The following is a 17,913-nucleotide window of genomic DNA, read 5'->3' on the forward strand; positions in this document are numbered from 1 at the left end:
TATCTAGCAGGCTATAAACCAACCTATTCTGCTGTAGTGACAAAAATGGGCTACCACTTAGAAAGGACTGCACATCATGGGGCCAAGAGAGCCAGCAACAAACCTTACATTCCTTGGGAAAGTTCCCTATATTTTATCAGCCTGAGAAAGACCATAAAATATGCCCATAGAAATAACATGATAATAAGCATTTATGAAACCAACTGAATCAAGAAACTCAGCGCAGATTAATGCTGTACTCCCACCTCACCACAGAGTAAAGTTAATACTACTCAAGAAAACTGAGATTTTATGTAACTTCTTATTGCCCCCTTCTACAGTTCTGATGCTGGTGAAATTCCACTAGAGATTTTCCAGCTTGAAAAGTTCTCAAGCAACTTTTTAGAAACTCCACACTTTCAAAAGGATGTTAAAGAGGTGCAGGTCTCTTCTCCCTGGCAACCAAAGACTGAATTGTGCGGGAACTGCACAAAGCTGCACCAGGGCAGGTTCAGACTGGACATTAGGAAAAGCTTCTTTACCGTGAGAGTGCTCAAACACCGGAACAGGCTTCCTAGAGAGGTTGTTGATGCCCCATGCCTGTCAGTGTTCAAGAGACGTTTGGATAATGACCTCAATTACATGCTTTAACTTTTGGATAGCCCTGAAATAGTCAGGCTGCTGGACTAGAGATGATGTCTGAAGGCCCCTTCCAACTGAGCTACTCTATTCTATTCGCTAAGATGGAATTCTCAAGGAGTCCTGTTAACTGGAGATAGGGCAAATTTTTTAATCTCTCAGCCTCCTGATGCATCTTTGGCAGTACTTGGGGTAGGGTAATCCATCCCCATCTATAGCCTCTATAGGCCTACATGTGGCATCATTTTGCCATATTTTTGCACCCCAGAAGCTGGGCTAAGCATAAAAATATAACAAAACAAAACAACTTATATTCACCAGGAAGCATAAGGAGGTAAGGAAGCTGGGAAAAGGAAGAGGCAACAGCTACAGCAGAATTAGCTAGCACTGCCAGTAATAGTTGTTTTTGAAAACAGTAACTTCTGAACTACTCCAGAGAGGTTTGTACGGATTTGAGCTAGGAAAGGGCTTGCTCTATAAAAAATTGCTTGCTCTATAAAAAAAAAATTGCTTGCTCTATAAAAAATCCAGAAAGAAAGAAATCTTCCCAGTAAAGAATTGAAAAGGGCAGTGAGAAAACTACAGTCACAGTTGTATCCATTCCTCTAAACTGAAGAAAGAATGTTCATTCAGAGCAAAACTGGAGGACACAAGGTGAAAGAAAGCTTCTATGGAATCTATGCGCCCTCCTTTGTCAAAGTCCCAGAACTCAGAAACCTACCATGCTTCTATCAACTTTCACGGTACCTTCATATGAGGACAGACACATGTTTAAATCAAACAGAATGGATAGAAGAGGAAATATTGTCAGGGTGTGATTATGAAATACATATTATTTTAAACTTACATTATTACTTACAATATTACAAATATTATTTTAAACTTACATTCCAATTTTCTAGCAGTGATTCCACGGACTCTTTTGTCCCATATTTCATGTTCCATATATTTAGCTTTAACATCACCTCATTGGCAATGGCTGAGCACAGTCCATAGTGATAATCAAGAAGGGTGCTGGAGTTTGTGAAACACGTATTGCTGAGTCTGCAAACAGTGAAATGTTCCAAAAATCATTAGATGTAGAAGGCATTAATGTATAGGGGTTTTAGCCTAAAAACTCTGAATTACATATATTATATGTAAACATCTATTTTGTTATGGTGGGAGTAAAATTTTAAGATAACTGTTCACTTTTTTTAAGTAATAGCAATTTTGAGTCAATATTGACTGCTAAATTTATGGAAAATCTTAAATGGTCAGAAAAGGGGCATCTGCTATTTGTATGTCAGCAGATCTCAGACTACAGACACAGATTCACTAATATTTTTTTTTAAAATCCCCCAAGAGCTTAATACGGTTGTACAACCTGTAAATCTTGGTGATTTCAAAAAGTGGAAATTTAAAATTGGACAGAGAATCTCCACCCGCAGAAAAATCTTTACATTCAAAATATTTGTGTTTCCTCCCCACACTTGCATAGGGCACCTGAAAAGCTCCTGCTAATGAGCTCCATTTTGCACACATAATTAAGACTTTCATTGGACCAATGACTGGACCTGTCTGCTCTGTATGCCAGTCAATCTGTGCTTAAATGGAAAATGCTATTTTTCTTCAAGGCATGGATAAATTATGTGCTTTGTTCACAATAAAAGAGGAAGTCATTTGCAGAACTAGACCACAATATAGTCAAAGTAGAGGGAATTTGAGGCTCATAACCTTCTTTTCATTTCCTCTAGCTTTTCAGGAACCACTAGCGGCATATTCTTCTCATCTTTATTCTCAAATGATTGAAGGGTGTCCAAGTGAGAATCAAAACAATCCATCAAGCCCTGGGGAGAAAAGGAAATAGTAAGTCATTCATTTCAATGCTAGAGTCACCTAGCATTGAACCTTGTTTAATTCTGCAAGCCACCTGCTATTAGCGTAAGAGCTATTAAGAACCAGTCAGCACAAGGCAATCTTTCAGTGTCGTTATTCATTAAAGTGCAATGAAAGTATTTATCTCATCCCCTTCTAAAGTGGATATTTACAGCAAAGCATAATCTCGCCTATCCCTGGGCCTCTAGTTAAATATAAGGAACATGGAACTATTCTACCTATGCTATCGTTTCTTTTCCCCACTTTTACTACCATCTTTAGAACAAAAATGAGTCATTTTAACAGTTTCAGGATATTGGTATTCTTTGCTATGTGATAGCAAATAACGACAGCAAAAACTGCTGAATAAATTTATTATGTCACAACTGCTTAATCCTTTATTTGAATGTCCAATAAATTCCATTTAATAGCATTCTGATAACATGTCACATTAATTAGTTGTGAGCATTGGTGGGTAATATCCTGAATCTTGGGAGAATGTACAATTTCCATCATGAAACACCACTGTAGCCACAAGATCTATATATGAGCCATATTAGTAAGACTGGTTTAAAGGAAGGAGGAGGAAAAAAATCTCAGCAGAATGTCTTCCCATTCCATCAAAACAGATTTGACAGGAATTAAGTATCTTGGGCTTCTTCTTCTTAAAAAAAAAATAATGATTTTATCTACATGTTCAATAGGGGAAAAAAAAAGAAAATCCTAAACCCAAATCTTCCTCTGTCTCATTCTTACAAATACTTTAACTGCTTATTCTGAAAACAAAAATCATAGATCAAACGCCTAACGTTTGGCAAAGCCATTATCAGTAAAAAAAAATAGCCAGCTCTCATACCAGGAACTAAATAGCAACAGTACAAAAGAGTGGTGTTATCGAGCCACTCACAAGACCTTCTAGATCCCATTATCTTTCAAAATCATATCAATGACATGTCACAAAAACATCCAACTTACCCTTGTTCATACAAAAAGAAGTACAGAATCATGAAAATCAACCAGGCATTGACACACCTATGCTTTTTAAAGTTTTCAAACTCAAAAGGACATTTAAAATATTATCAGTGTAAAGATTTCAAGATCAGAATAAATAACTTGCACGGTACTGAGGTATCAGAATACCTCCCACTGCTTTGAATGGAGTAACAGAGTGATTCAGCAAATACTTAACTTTAAATACATAAGCTGTGTGAACTCAATGGAATGTAACCCTGAGCCCAAGTGCTTTTCTGAACAGATATGTATTAAGCATAGATTTAAAGATAAGGATGCAATTACCCTGTGTTATTACTTAACAAACAAGTTGCAGGAGCCACATAAAAAAGAATGCCATAATTTATTCATTCAGATAGTATCCAATTTTAACCTCACCCCAGTGAAGTCAGAAAACTTCCTTATAGACGCATGTAATTATTTAAATAAACTCATCAAAATCAAAGATATCTTCAGAAGGGCTTTTCATCTTCAGAAGATAAACATATCTATACCACTTCCTAAAATGTCAAACAGCAATTCCATAACAAGTGCTTTGCTAGGTCAGACTGAAGCAGAATACTCCTTTGTGAGCTGCTTACCTTAAATATCACAATTATTTCTCTGAAGAGAGACATTGCTTTAAATGGGTCCTGCAAATCAGGCAAATCTTCTGCTTGCAGATGTTCTACCTCCTGAAGCCAGGCCTCAATGCCATCCAGAGGTGGAGGCAACATCTGGTCCAGATCTGCTTTCCATTCATTAATCTTTAAAAGGAAAACAAGTGATTAAATTTGTCACCATTATTTTCTTCCCCATCCCCAATATACAGACATATGTTCCGTAAGCTGATGCTTTAGACACCCCAGAAAATAAGAACAAAAAAATCTGTCACCAATCAGAAAAGGACCTTCCAGCTGAGTCAGCTGCAAATCGGCTATGTTCACCTGAGACCCACGTTTTCTCACCAGCCTGTAATCTCTGTAGCACTAAAGAGAACTTATAGTTATTATCCTCAGCTGGTGGCCAGCTCAAGGCCTGGCAACAGAGATGTACAGTAAATTACTTGCAAAGTGGAAGGGAAACAACGCATGCTCTGGACAGCTTTCTATCCTGGGAACTGACGGATGAACATCTCTTCCATAAAGAGCTATTTCCAACAAGACCCAATGCATCCCCAGTTGCAACAGATGGAGGCAACACTGCCAACCTCACTGAAAAGCACTGACCAACCAGATCTAACTGTATCACTACCTGTGCCATGGGGAAGAGGGTATTATCACACTTCTCCTGGCTGCACCGTTATCTGAGCCATAACTATGTCCTAAAAGAATCTTTCAAGCATAAATAGGCCCAAACCTTTGATCTGAAGACTGCTCAGAAATAATCGCATGCCATTTTTTGCAGACCTCTCACAGTCCTGATGCTCAGGAGGCAGAAGGGTAATAAACAGCCTCCTTCTTACTCCTCTTGGGCACTGTACATCACTCAGCTTGTCAGAGCTTCAGGTTCAGGGTCAATATTGTTTTTTTCAACGCAAATAAAGTATCACTTCCCCACTTCTCCTTGTGCATATTCCTGAGGTAAACTTAGGCTTCTTCACCAAACATGTTCACATTGGTAACAAGGTGAGCTAGAAATGTTTCTGACCTGAGCGACCAGTTTACTCCACTCTTCTCTCATCTGCTGCTGGCCTTCACTCAGCTCAGCTTCACTTCTTTTTGATGACAACAGGGGCAGGAACGCTTTTTTTTCTTGGTTAAATGCTTCCATAAATGACATCATTTCCTAGGAATAAAAAGGAATAGTAATTCATAGAAGACTTAGATGGAAACTCATGAAGCCAAGTACTGACTTTGAACATATTAGTATAAATTCCATTAACATCAAAGGTCATGATGCATGGAAAGGCAAGAGAGTAGGTCTGAAAGTATAGGTGCCATTCACTAGCAAAATTTGTGTTCAACATAATGTCAGTGCCATCAGGACCTGGGTCTCCTCTTCCACCAAGAGAAAGAAAAAATTCCTCCTTTAATGGTCTTCTGCAGACCATTTTATTACAAACTCTGACTACAATATAAACCAAAGGACATTTTACTTCAGGTACAATCTATAGCCAGCATTTCTAGTAATCCTCTATTTCATTAGCTGGGAAAACCTATCATTATTGTTATCACAGGAATAGAGAAGCTGACTCTGAAAAGGGCCTAGGAGTTTGAATCATGTCCAAGTCTCAAACTATGTCTTTTAATTAATAAGACATTACCGTACTCTCTCCAAAAACCCTCTTTGCTCAAAAACCAAACAGCATATATCTGTTTTCTAAGAGAAATAACTTTATCCTATCCTTCCCTCAATCATTTGAGAGCATTTACCAAATTCATTGTCAGATTTCCAACTCCTGTTAAAAAGTTTATTTAAAATTTAGGTTTAGGCAATGAACTATAAAAGAGTTTATGTTTCTGGGAATATTTTTAAAATTTATTTTTGCAAAGCAATTAAATACAAAATGCAACTTACTTTGTATTTCTGGTAATGTGTTTCATTTTCTGTGTCCATCAGCAACTTTGCTAACTTCTTCCCTTGTGCAGCCAACCAGCTCATAGCCTCTGTTAATTTTCCCTAGTAATTAGAGCAGAAAATTTAATGTTTCCATTTTGCAAGCCTTGTTTTTTAATTCACATTGTGCCATAAAATAACACATATTGGGTATCCAAAGCTAATGAGAAACAAATAATATTTCCTGGGGACTCTAACAAGTTTTGGGTCAGCCACTATTATAAAACAAGACCAAATTTTTAAACTTGGCTCCTGGATATATGAACGCATCTTAAATAAAAGAAGAGACTGATTGCAGTCCTGTCGAAAGGAGATTATCAGTATGAAAATACGTCAATAGGCAATTAGTATATAAATTCTAATAGGAATATACAGAGAACAGGCATCTTGTTTTTCCAACCAGCACAGTCTGTGAGTGACGACTTCTGTCTGCTCTCAGCTATTAAATTTAAAGCTGGTTGTTCTGTACATTTGCAAATCCGTCTGTCTCCTCCCCAGTACTTACATACACACTTGAGAGCGCACACAAAGACAGACAGGCTTAAAAATGTCCTCTTCAATAATTAAATGAAAAAAACAAACAAATAAACAAACAAACCCAACAGTCTGCACAGCATTTCCATCAGTATCATCAAAAATCTATCACACTGAGTGATAGCTACCCTACAGGAGCATCAGAAGGTTCAAGCCAGTTCAGCCTTGTCAGTGGCTGAATCAGAGGGCCCAGCCATGAAGGACAACTGTTATTGAGTCGTGTTAGAAGCCGGGCAACAAAAAGTACCATTATTCTTAGCATTCATGATGCACATTAATTAAAAAATGCCTCAGTGATAAACCTCACGACATACCTGCATGTCTTCAGTCTCCGGCATATTTCTGGAGTACTGCAAAAACTGAGCCACGTACGTCATGATTGATTTTTCATCCGGATTCGTAATGTCAATATCTATGAGAGTCAATATGCCATTTACATAATTATGCAGCCCTCTAGACTTGATCACATAATTACACACTATATTGCAGTTATTAAAACACATTACCATAAACATGTTTATTTTGCAGTAGCTCAGTTAACATACCACTGACAGAAATTAATATGTAATGAACATTTTTTCCTTGGGAATACTTCAATATAACATGATGAGCTAATGAACAAGTTTCTCATATGAATGGGAAAGTTTTATATTCTCTCTTCAACATATTATTCCAGTGTATGCTGCCAATTCAAATATCCTAAAAATCCTAAGTACACTCTAAATTATATAATAAAGAACCACATTAGAGTTAGAGCATTACGGTAATGATCAATGTTTCATTTCAAACTTGAACACAGGCTTACTTTTTCCTGTATTACAAGTCAACACATGCAGGATTATATTAATCTCACTCCTTAGAGCAAAGACATAAAAAAGCAGATCACTTACCTTCAGGTTCAAGAAGCCGTGGAATATTGAGCTCCAGTTCTGCAATTCTGAAAGCCTCATCCAGGTTTTCCTTATTACTTCTAGCTTTTGCCTTCTCCAAATCAACTAGACCTGGTCTTAAAGCATTGATGATAGCTAAAAAAGGCAGTCCGCTTCTCCAGCTTGACTTGAAATCAGTCACACTGATAGAACCATGCCTATCCCAAAAACGATTAGAAACTAAATGTCACAGGGAGTTTACTCAGATGTCCTAAGCACAAGTTTAGTAATACAAGATAAATTTGGTAAAACGGGGTAGAAACAAATCCAAGGAGTTACAGAAAATCTTGCCACTAAATTTCTGCAGAAGTTGGGTCAGAAAACAATACAGACCAGTACTACCAATCACTGCAACCATATATACATCTGTGTGTGTGTATAGTTTTATATATATATAGTATACAAAAAAGAAAATATATACATTACTTTTTTGCAAAATTAGAGTGTTTCTATCCTACATTGCATTCCGAACCTACAGCCTTACTGTTCCAATATCCTTTGTGAATATCACCTTTGCTCTCACTTGTCTCACATTCTATAATCTACAACGTATTCTACACAATGGAAAAATAAGCAAAGCACTGAAGTTGCTGCAATAGATGTTATGCTGTTTTGTTCACTAGAATCCTTCTTGGCAGTCGTGCACTGCTTTGACAGAACGTTTGTAATTCTGTTTGTCTCACATTCCACATGAGATGTAGGAATCCTAGAAATGCTACAATTTCCATTTTTAAAAAATATAAATAATTACTGAAAGTTTGTTAACCAATGCCAACCATAAGGATTAAAGCTAACAAATCATGTAAGCATTCTACTAGACTTATCGCACAGGAAACTGTAAGTCCCTAAAAGAGAAAAGCAAAACAAACCAATTTACATTGCGGTGTTTTATTAGTAGGATTAGCCTCACTTCATTACATTTAAAGGGCTCATGTCAAAATATTTAGGGCCTGATTGATGCTAAAAGTTCTGATAACATCATACAAATTTGAAAGCACTTTCTGCTAAGCTGTCATTAAGTAATGTTAAAAAAAAGGCAAGGAAAAATACCACATCTAGAGGAAAGTAGTAAACACAAAACGTAACACACTATTTGTAAGACTTGGACGGAACTTACAGTGAACACTGATCTTTTGCCCACAACAAAAGAGCCTTTGTAGCAGAGATCTTCCACCGTTCCTTAATTTTAGCACTTTTTTTAGCTGATCTGCTTGCCTTTGGAGAAGAGTCAACGGTATTTGAACAATCAAGAGAAGGCTGATTGTAAGTGCAAGCAAGTGTCCTGGCAAGTTCTTCAATCTATCAGGAATGATGGGAGAGTTTAATCAGGTTTCAGTGAAAACTTACCAAGACAGCAATGGCAGTAAACCACAGAGAATTAGAAAGGACTCTATTACAGCTGTAATAGCAGTCCTCTGCACCCAAAGCTCAGATCAGGTTTCCCAACCATTGCCAAATTTTATCTGTTCAAGATGAATTATTTCATGCTGGATCATTAGTTGATTTTTTGGCAGTAAATATTCACCCAAGACATCCATGGGATACTGTGGGTACCAGCACTGGCATCAAGGCACCTCCTCAGTCAGTGCACTTTCCTACTTCTACCAGTAAAAGTAGCCCTCGGCAGCTGTGTTTTGTGCTGTCATGCCTTGTACTAGGCATGTTAAGATTTTGCCTGCTCACTCAGAGTGCAGGAAAACCTAATCAGTTGGCCTCAGAGATCTACAGTTGGTTAGAGAGGCTTGGCTTAGGTAAAAAGATAATGTATAGAGCCATGTGCAGCACAAGAACCACCAGCACCAAAGCACCCTTACCAAGAAAAATGTGGGCTACATTTACAACAGTCAAATAACTTTGCTTCTTGACTCCTTCCTTAGCCCCTGTCACCAGCTCATCCCCAGTGCACCTATGCTAATTCACTGTGGGGCTCTTGCTAGAAGACAGTTTAGCTCCATCATTCTCTGCAGTTCTACAACAGGATTCCAGCAAGGCTTTGTGCTTTCAAACTCCCTCCCCTTCCGCCCCATAACTTCATGCCATGCAAGATGCACGTGCAGTATCTTGTATAAGAAACATCACTACAACAGTTTTCATATTATTTCAGGTACCTGGTACTGAAAAAAAACAAATAGCAAGAATTACAATAGCAAGAACTGTGAGCACAGCCAATACTGAATGAAGAGGGGTCTGCCCCTGAGGGAGGTGGATGTGAACCACTTTTCACTACTTGCTCTATTTGGTGCTCTATTTAGAGCTTAATCATTACAGGTCTTAGACATACTAGGCAAAGTTTAGCCCATTTTTAACTAGTTATTGAAAAAAACCTCAGTATGTTATCATTTTCAATTAGATGTTGTTCATCAAGCTGTAACGGTATCATTGCATTGGAGAAGCCACTCAGAGACACAGGCAAGATGAACTGGTGCATCTCTTCTCTGAGTTGTCACTTCAAGATGTCAGAAAATTATCTGCTTTGTACTAATTCATCTCTTTGGGCAACCATGTATGTTAACACATTTTTGTGCTCTTTCCCTCTACTGAAATATTCCCTTACATTGCTGAAATACTTACATGAAAATGAAATATAATTGTCCAAATTAGGCCAAGCACAATGGAAGGTTTTCCTTCAATAATGTCAGCAACATGAATATTTATGAGCTTGAGCTAGTGGGGAAAAAAAAGGACCATTGTTAACAAAGAAAATGTTCCACCAGCTAAGCGGGCTTTACTTGTGAATTTTTAAGTTAATACTCACTGATTTGCTCCTTAAAAATGTCAAGGCATTTTCTATGTTGCTTCTGCACTGAAAGGTATTAAATCCTTTTTCCCGTGGCTGTGAAGCAAAAAGAATTTGTTACAATCTCAGCTGTAAAAATTCATTTTATTTTCATTTGAAAGTCTTGCAATGATTTATGAATGACTAGAGTAACTTCTTTCAGTGTGTTTCAGTGTCAATGATGTAAGATTAAGTTACTTGCAAATAGTTCTGTGACTCCAGAGGGATTGCTCATGATCTCACAACTTAGCATATCCAAAATTCTCTTCTGGGTTTGACAAAGTATTGAGTTAATATTTTTATTGTTCTGCCTTACCAGATGTTGACCTGAAAGCACTTCCAACAGATCCAAAAGCATATGTCCTTGCTGTATGTCTGTATACAGGTCTGAGATAACAGAAGGAGGTATGTGCTGCAAAATAAATTTCAGAGCTGGTCACACCATCTTTAGCCATTTTGAATTCACCACACCATAGAACATGGCAGATTGTTCTACTTTATTGTTAAAAAAATGTTTAGCATCTTTTTGTTCACAATAAGCTGAAATATAAATCCTGCATCTAATCAGCTATATCCTGCTCATTCTAACCCACTATTACATTTGTTTCTTACTCTGTCTTGCCCTGTCTCTGAGTTTTCTAAGAGTTATATTAGGCCCTATTTTCCAGTATATATTGTATTTTTGAGGAGGTATGTTGCAAAAAACAGTAACTTTGTACAAAAGGAAAGTTATGAGCAGCAGTTAATTCATTTTTTGACTTCCTAATCAATGTACCCTGAGTACAAGTTTGACTATAGTGCTTAATAACTAAATCCTCACTCTTTTCACACACCTGCAAACAATATAAAACTATCACAAGCTCAATGGCTTCCGCTCAAGTATAGACCAAACCAGGATTTTTTACCTGAGCAAGTCAGAGCCCCAGCATATGCTGCTCAAACTGCTTTGTGAATACAGAATATCAGGCCGCCTGTATTAATAGATATTAGTCCCCCAGGTCATCCCATTAAACTCATGTTCTTGGATTGTATAAGAGAAAAATAATTCTCTAAACACAGTAAAACTAATCATAAATATAGAACCTCATAAAACCCTGAGACATGTGCCACAATCTAGCAAAAGGATGTTTCTACACTGTGAGAAAGATACTGTCATCTACTTACAAACACTCACTTAAAAATGTCTTTGGACTACTACCGATGTAACACCTATTAAACAAATACTTTCCAGGAGCTTCTTTTTCCAGACACTACCTAAAATCTTTAATTTTGTTTATTCCAAAAAATGTTAATCTCCACAGAGCACATCCGAAACAAAAAAGCAAAAAGCATGTATTTCCTGAAGAATACCATTCTTACCTTTGACAATATTGAATTTATCCAGGTAGTGAAGGTTTTCTTCTGAGTACACTCTCGTTGCACTGTGGAAAAAAGAAAAGAAAAAATGGTTAGTCAAAAAAAAATTATTTGTTTTTCTTTTCCAAAAATCTACGATCTCTTCTTCCAGATATGACACTAGATACAGTTTAGTATTAGCTTTCCTCAACTCTTATTTTAGTGGTGATATTTTCTTGTTTGCAGAGACGATAACACAAGGATCTCTACAACCATCAACATCTACTGGATGCAGCAAAAATCTCAGCAAATGCGAACAGTGGTGTGAACACATCATCCTACAGAGCAATCCATCTAGAATAACTCCATTCATTCCTAACTGTTCCTTAAAAAACTCAGAACAATCAGTACAACAACCATTCTTGAAACTCAAGAAAATCTGTGCATGGGGCTGGGTAATGAGACCAGGAGGGATCCTAGGGTTAGGTGATACATGCACATCTGTAGGTGAAGCCATACAATGAGATGTCTTGGCTAACTGAAGGGATGGAGAGAGATATTAGGATGTCGTAGGGAAAAATACCCTCTAATAGCATTTCTTTCACTGATGGGTCCTCCCTTGAGTACAGAGATCATTAATCTGGCCAAACAGGAGCACCTGGGACCTTAAAATAGGAGGGAGTAGGAAGGAAGTGCTTGAACTTGTGCTTTGGTGAAGAACAATGAAATGGGACACAGAGTGTGACCAGGCTACTCAGAGATCCAGCTCATCACCCAGGTCCTGTAGGCTGTTATGCAGTTGTGAAGGGAGATAAAAATTGTTTAAGCCCTAGTTTCAAAAACTGGAATATTTAAACCATTTCTCACACAAAGCTAGAATTCAGAAGTGGGGGAAGCCTTTCTCTGTGGTTTGTGGGTGGCAGAGATAAAGAAAAGGGATTTCTTTGCCTGGTTTCACTTCACTGCAGATATCAAGCTGCTCATCCCGTTCCCCAGATAACACAAAGGCTGAGCAGCACACAACCAGGCAAGCCCCCTGTGGTGGATTTACTCAGGTGGGCAGCCGAGTTCCACCACGGCCGCTCTCTCACTCCCCCTCCCCAAAGAGGAAGGAGGAGAAAATACGACACAAAGAGCTCAAGGTTTGAGATAAGGATGATTTAATTAAAGGAAAAAGGGAGGAAAAAAAAAAAAAAAAGGAAAAAAAAAAGCAAAGGCCAGTATTGTGCAGCAGTAGACACAACACTGGAGTGATACCAGTGCTGTTCTAGCTACAAGTGCAGAGCACAGCACTGTATGGGCTGCTGCAGGGAAAGTTAACTCCATCCCAGTCAGACCCAGCATACCCCACTATCTGCCTCCAGTCACATCCTGACCATCACACAATTCCCTCCCAAGAAAGACGCCCTTCCCCATCGTCACGAAAAGCATAAGTCCCTGCTGTCAGTGTGCACACAAGCCTGAGGTAAGGGCAGGTGTTGGCCACAGACATAACAGGCTTTTTACCCTCACTGCTAAGCCAGGAGCTGCACAGGCCCTGCTGCCTGCACAACCCACAGCGCGTCAGCACCGGCCATCCCAGTGGCTCTGCGCGTGAACACAACCTCCTTTTTCTCTCCCCTTCCGCATCAGCTTTGACTGTAAGCATTAGGGTTGGCTGCTCAAAAAGCAGGCCAAAAAGCACTGCCTGCCCCAGGGACCTGCCTGGAGCTGCAGAAGGGCGGTCGTCTCCTCCCTCTTCCCTTCCCCCTTACCATTTGAATAAACACCCAGAAGGCTGCACTGGTTTCACACAGACACTAGAAAGCACATCAAATAGACTGTTAACTGAGGGAGGGCAAGCTTACACTGGTACAGGAGTCGATGTTTAGGTCGCTTAAGCCACCACCTTCAGGCTGTGCCAGCCACACAGCCCACCCATGTGTCCCCTTTCCCTGCAGCTGAGGCAGATGCCTGGCCTGGCCCCTCTGTGCATGGCCACACAGCTGCCCCACGCATGGCTCCTGCCCCTCCTGTCTGCTTGCCTCTAGCCTTCCCCTCAGGCAGCGAGGAACCTAGGAGTAACTGGTAGGAGAGATGTAAAGCAGAGAGAAAGTGCAAGGCCCCTCCCTGCTGCTCTGGGCAGCCAGGAGCAGAGGATGGGGCTTTGGAGCTGCAGTCAGCACAGTGCTGATGGGTGGTGGGATGCCAGTCCACTGCCCAGCCGGGGAGACATGAGAGGACATTATGTGTCTCACCATGGTGAGAAGCCAGGCCTGGGCGCAGCTCTAGCCTCACCTTATAGCTCCCTGAGGACTGGCGAGTCGTGGGGAACGCTGAGGTAAAGCCTCCCGCTGAGGCGGACAGGCGACAAGAGACTCTGCACAGGCAGTCAGCTTGCAAAAGAAACTAATCTGGGGGGATCGAGCGAGGTTGAATAGCCTCTTCTACCCCTAAAACCATGCCCTTGCACAAAATATTAATGTGAAGGGACGTTTAACACTCTAAGAGAAGTGCAAAACTGCTCAGCAATAGATACGTGTATTTGTGTAGGCCGGGACGGATGAAAGATACAAAATACATCAAGCACCTTGTGGGAAAAATAAAAAACCCATCACTGCTCCGACCATAAAAATGAAATGCCACTTACAGGGAAGCACCACACGTTTAATTAGGCTCAGGGAATTTGGCAAAGACAAACCCAAGTCCTGGGTGGCTTCGCATCAGCTGAGACAGCCTGTGTGGCTGTGTGCGAACTCACAGTTTCATCGGCTGGCAGAGCAGAGAGAGCTGCTGAAGAAGATGGCAGCATCCCGCTCCTAACCTTCCAACTGACCCAAAGACCTCCTGGCTCACCAGGTGGGTGAACAGCAAGAAAAACATTCATGCATCGCACACATCAAGTGCTGTTGTGCATCTCAGAGCTGACGTCTTTTAACACTTCTCCTTTAATCTATAATACCACAGTCCTGAGGGAGCATGAAGCAGTCGATTTGCCCTGCTTGCTCAACTGTTTTATGCTTCTTTCTAAATTACACGGAGATGGTGGTGAACAATTAGATCAGGGTAGTCTTAAAGACATGGACAAAAATGCGATCTCGAAATTCAGTGTTGTTTGGAAAACAGAAAGTTATTGCAAAAGTGCCACACAGGCCAGTCATCATCACAATGCTAGCCTACAGGACATAAATAGCACGGAGTTAGTGCATTCGTGTTAGCACAGGACCCAACCACACCCTCTGGTTGAATACCCATGCGGGAGCCATTCCAATTACCTAATGAGTGATTATTGAGTAGCTGCGCTCAGTTTTATCAGGAAGGCAAGGCTGGTATTTCTGGCACTTGAAAAGAGGCAGAAAGCAAATATTAAATACTTTGCCTGACGTCAGTGACTCTCCAGCTGTAGCTCTTGCCAAAGGCTGCTACTGATCTGGAGAACTTGCTTTTGGGGTTGGTAATAGAAAGACCATCAGGATGAGGATATTTGGTCTTGTTTTGGTTGACTCTCTCCATATCAGCATGCAGACGCATTACAAAACGTGGGACAGATACTGCAAGTGTTGATTCACACGGGCGGCTCTCAGGCAAACGTCTCACGTGGTGAAAGTACAAAGCGGTTATTTTGCTGCACACACCTAAGCACAACTTACACCCCCATAAACTACAGTCGCTGCTTAATGCAAACACCAAGCTGCCTTTCTGGCAGCCTCAGCTGAAGCCTGGCTTATTTCACTACCAAAATAAAAATATATATCCACATGAATCAATAACAAAACTCAATGCCTGCCAATATCTCCCCAGACTGCAGTGCAGCAGTCCTTCTCTTTCCATCTAGCCCACACAACACAGCTCATTACAGATGTGTTTCTGGCACAGCGGCAGGCGGTTTTATTTCAATTTTCAGGCTGCGTGTATTTTCCCCTCCCAGCTCCCCCTGACTTTACTCCTCAGAGGCTCTAATGATTTAATCAAGGTCTCAAATTCTTATCTCTACCACGTGGTTAATTAATACGGATTTTTATTTTTATGAGGATGAATGGATTCTTTGTCAGGCCTTTTTATAGGACTCTAAGTGACCTTGGTTTTATCTTGTCCTAGTTTACAAGATATCATTGACCCAGAACAGAAAAACTATCAAAAAATCCTGATCATTTACTTCACTTTGGGCCAAAACTCACCAAGACACAAAGTAGATCTGAGAGAACAAAATAAGAACCTGCTAATCTGGAAACATTCAAAATCTATCACATTTCACTCCCCATTTTAAAGCTAATCTTCAGAACAACTCTTCAGAAAGGAATGACATAGAAGAAGTGTGTCACACAGACTAGCTGAAAATCAATAGGTTCTGCAGGACAATGACTGTTTTATCCTGTAACAAGCTATCAGCCAGTGCTACAAAATAGGCTGATCGTTAAGAGCTGGAGCACGGGACATGACAGGGACTGCAGCAGGGACCACAGCGGCGCTGAGTTCTCCCAGGAGGAAGAAGAAGAGAAGGCAGAAATGTAGCCAGCCATGGTTTCACTCTCAGCCTTCCTCTAAGAGTGATACAGAAATGCCAGAGTTAAAATTAACCTCCTCTCCACAGCTGCCGTTCAAGCCTTCTTTCCTGACCTGGGAGATGACTCCAAGGAAACTGCTACCTCTCCCTCAGCAGCAAGCTGGGGGAAGCAAACCATGGCACCGCAGATGTAGCCTGTCCATCCATGCCTGTTAAAAAACATCAACAAACAGCAGAGGTTTTCTTCTATCACGAGGACTGGTACCTCACTGCCAGTGAACCATTTACAACTGCATGGCCTTATTTCTTTTAAACTCAAGCAATTATTTGAAATTAATGAACACAGTTCTGTCTGTCACCCTCCCATCTCTGTTTTGAGGGACGGAATTACCACTTGTGTATGCTATTTTTCCATCTTCCTTCCACCCTTCAAGTCACCCAAGGCTACGCATATAGGATCAAGCAATACAGCTCAATGGGAACAGGAGATCAGAAGGTGGTCAGAAGCTGGAGTACCCATGTGTGTCAGGGTAAGAAAGTTTGTGCTCAACCAGCTCTAGCTTGAATGTCCATAGATAGCCGGGGTATCTTTTTGGAGCATATATTTCAGTTTCATCCAAAATAACCATTTCCACACTCTGATGATTCAGCAAAATAAGCTAGAGGATGGCCAGCAGGAATAACTTGGAGAGCTCCTTCCAAACACCACTCCTACTACGATCTAAAACACCCAGCAGGTACATGAGTAAACGGTAGGAACTATCAGAAGGATTGTTATGTATCTGCCAGCCTGGAGAGAGGGTGAGGAATTCACCCCCAGCCCATTACATTGTTTCTTCCCTTCCACCCCGTAACACAGCTTCATTTACAGCAGACAGGAAAGCAGTGGAAAAAGGAGTTATTTCCAGCATTTATGTTCTGTGACATGGTGTTAAGCAATTAAAAACAAACATGGTATTTTTTTTCCTCAAGATTTAGTGGCTTATCCGAAGTCCAATGAACGGGATGAAAATATTTCTACAGAAAAGGATCTTTAGAAATCCAAATATTGTATAAGCTAATTAACTACTACGTGTCTGTGCAGCAAGTGGGACCTTTCCTTTCTATGTTATCTCCTTTCAACCTCCTTTTCCTTTTGAAAGCAAGTTACCCGGTTTATCGAAAGTGTTGCTAACTCAGGAAGCCTGTTCGAACTGAATATTGCCCTCCTGGCTTTCTGAAATATTTTTGTTCCTCTCACTGCCAGGATCCTGGAGCAGCTCTGAGTCACCGCTGTGTTTACTACCACAACAGCCCCTGGAGTGAGGCACTGCAGTACTTGGGGGCACAGGCGGAGGCTGTAGGTGAAATTCTTCAAGAAAATAAGTCACATCATTTAGATATCAACATACCTTTACAGATAAGGGCTTAAGTGGCTTTTCTAACATTTTTTTAAGCAATTCAAGGTGGAGCAGGGACTTGAACATAAGTGACCTTCAGCATCCTATAGTGGTGCCTCAGAAGCAACCCACTCCTTAGTCACTGCAATGCCAGTTTTTAACCAGTTATGCACCCAACAATGCCTTTAACAAACTGAAATTTATCCAGCAGGGAACACATTTACCCAACAATGCCATCTATTTTTTTCATTAGGCATGATAAACAGACAAAAATAATACCCATGAGTGATGTTTTTTTTCAAGCCAGTCTCATGTGTTGGCTGCCTCTCCAGTCCCATCAGCCCCGTCACATGCCGTGACGCCGCACAGTTATGGGAACTGCAGACCAGCTCCTCACCCAGGCAGCATAAACAGGGCGTAAATTGCAGTGCAGCTCCTACGGGAGGTTTTTGA

General features: G+C 40.4%; 1 protein-coding gene across 6 annotated transcripts in view; it reads right to left on the bottom strand.

Moving 5' to 3' along the window:
• SYNE2 (spectrin repeat containing nuclear envelope protein 2) overlaps nucleotides 1-17,913 on the bottom strand; it is a 187,609-nt gene that overhangs the window by 145,832 nt on the left and 23,864 nt on the right. For all 6 annotated transcript variants that reach the window (XR_014585355.1, XM_083839115.1, XM_083839114.1 and 3 more), the window contains exons 3-14: nucleotides 11,623-11,684; nucleotides 10,580-10,675; nucleotides 10,243-10,320; nucleotides 10,059-10,151; nucleotides 8,605-8,786; nucleotides 7,449-7,645; nucleotides 6,873-6,970; nucleotides 5,986-6,087; nucleotides 5,116-5,253; nucleotides 4,068-4,232; nucleotides 2,335-2,447; nucleotides 1,506-1,662 (exon numbers count right to left, since the gene is read on the bottom strand). Coding sequence is in view for 5 of the 6 variants with exons in the window: in XM_083839115.1 (XP_083695241.1) it covers nucleotides 1,506-1,662; nucleotides 2,335-2,447; nucleotides 4,068-4,232; nucleotides 5,116-5,253; nucleotides 5,986-6,087; nucleotides 6,873-6,970; nucleotides 7,449-7,645; nucleotides 8,605-8,786; nucleotides 10,059-10,151; nucleotides 10,243-10,320; nucleotides 10,580-10,675; nucleotides 11,623-11,684 (1,481 nt within the window). In the remaining variant the exon portion in view is untranslated. The remainder of the gene's footprint in view (nucleotides 1-1,505; nucleotides 1,663-2,334; nucleotides 2,448-4,067; nucleotides 4,233-5,115; nucleotides 5,254-5,985; nucleotides 6,088-6,872; nucleotides 6,971-7,448; nucleotides 7,646-8,604; nucleotides 8,787-10,058; nucleotides 10,152-10,242; nucleotides 10,321-10,579; nucleotides 10,676-11,622; nucleotides 11,685-17,913) is intronic.

The sequence above is a fragment of the Anser anser genome (assembly GCF_964211835.1).
Source record: "Anser anser genome assembly, chromosome: 5".
NCBI lineage: Eukaryota > Metazoa > Chordata > Aves > Anseriformes > Anatidae > Anser > Anser anser.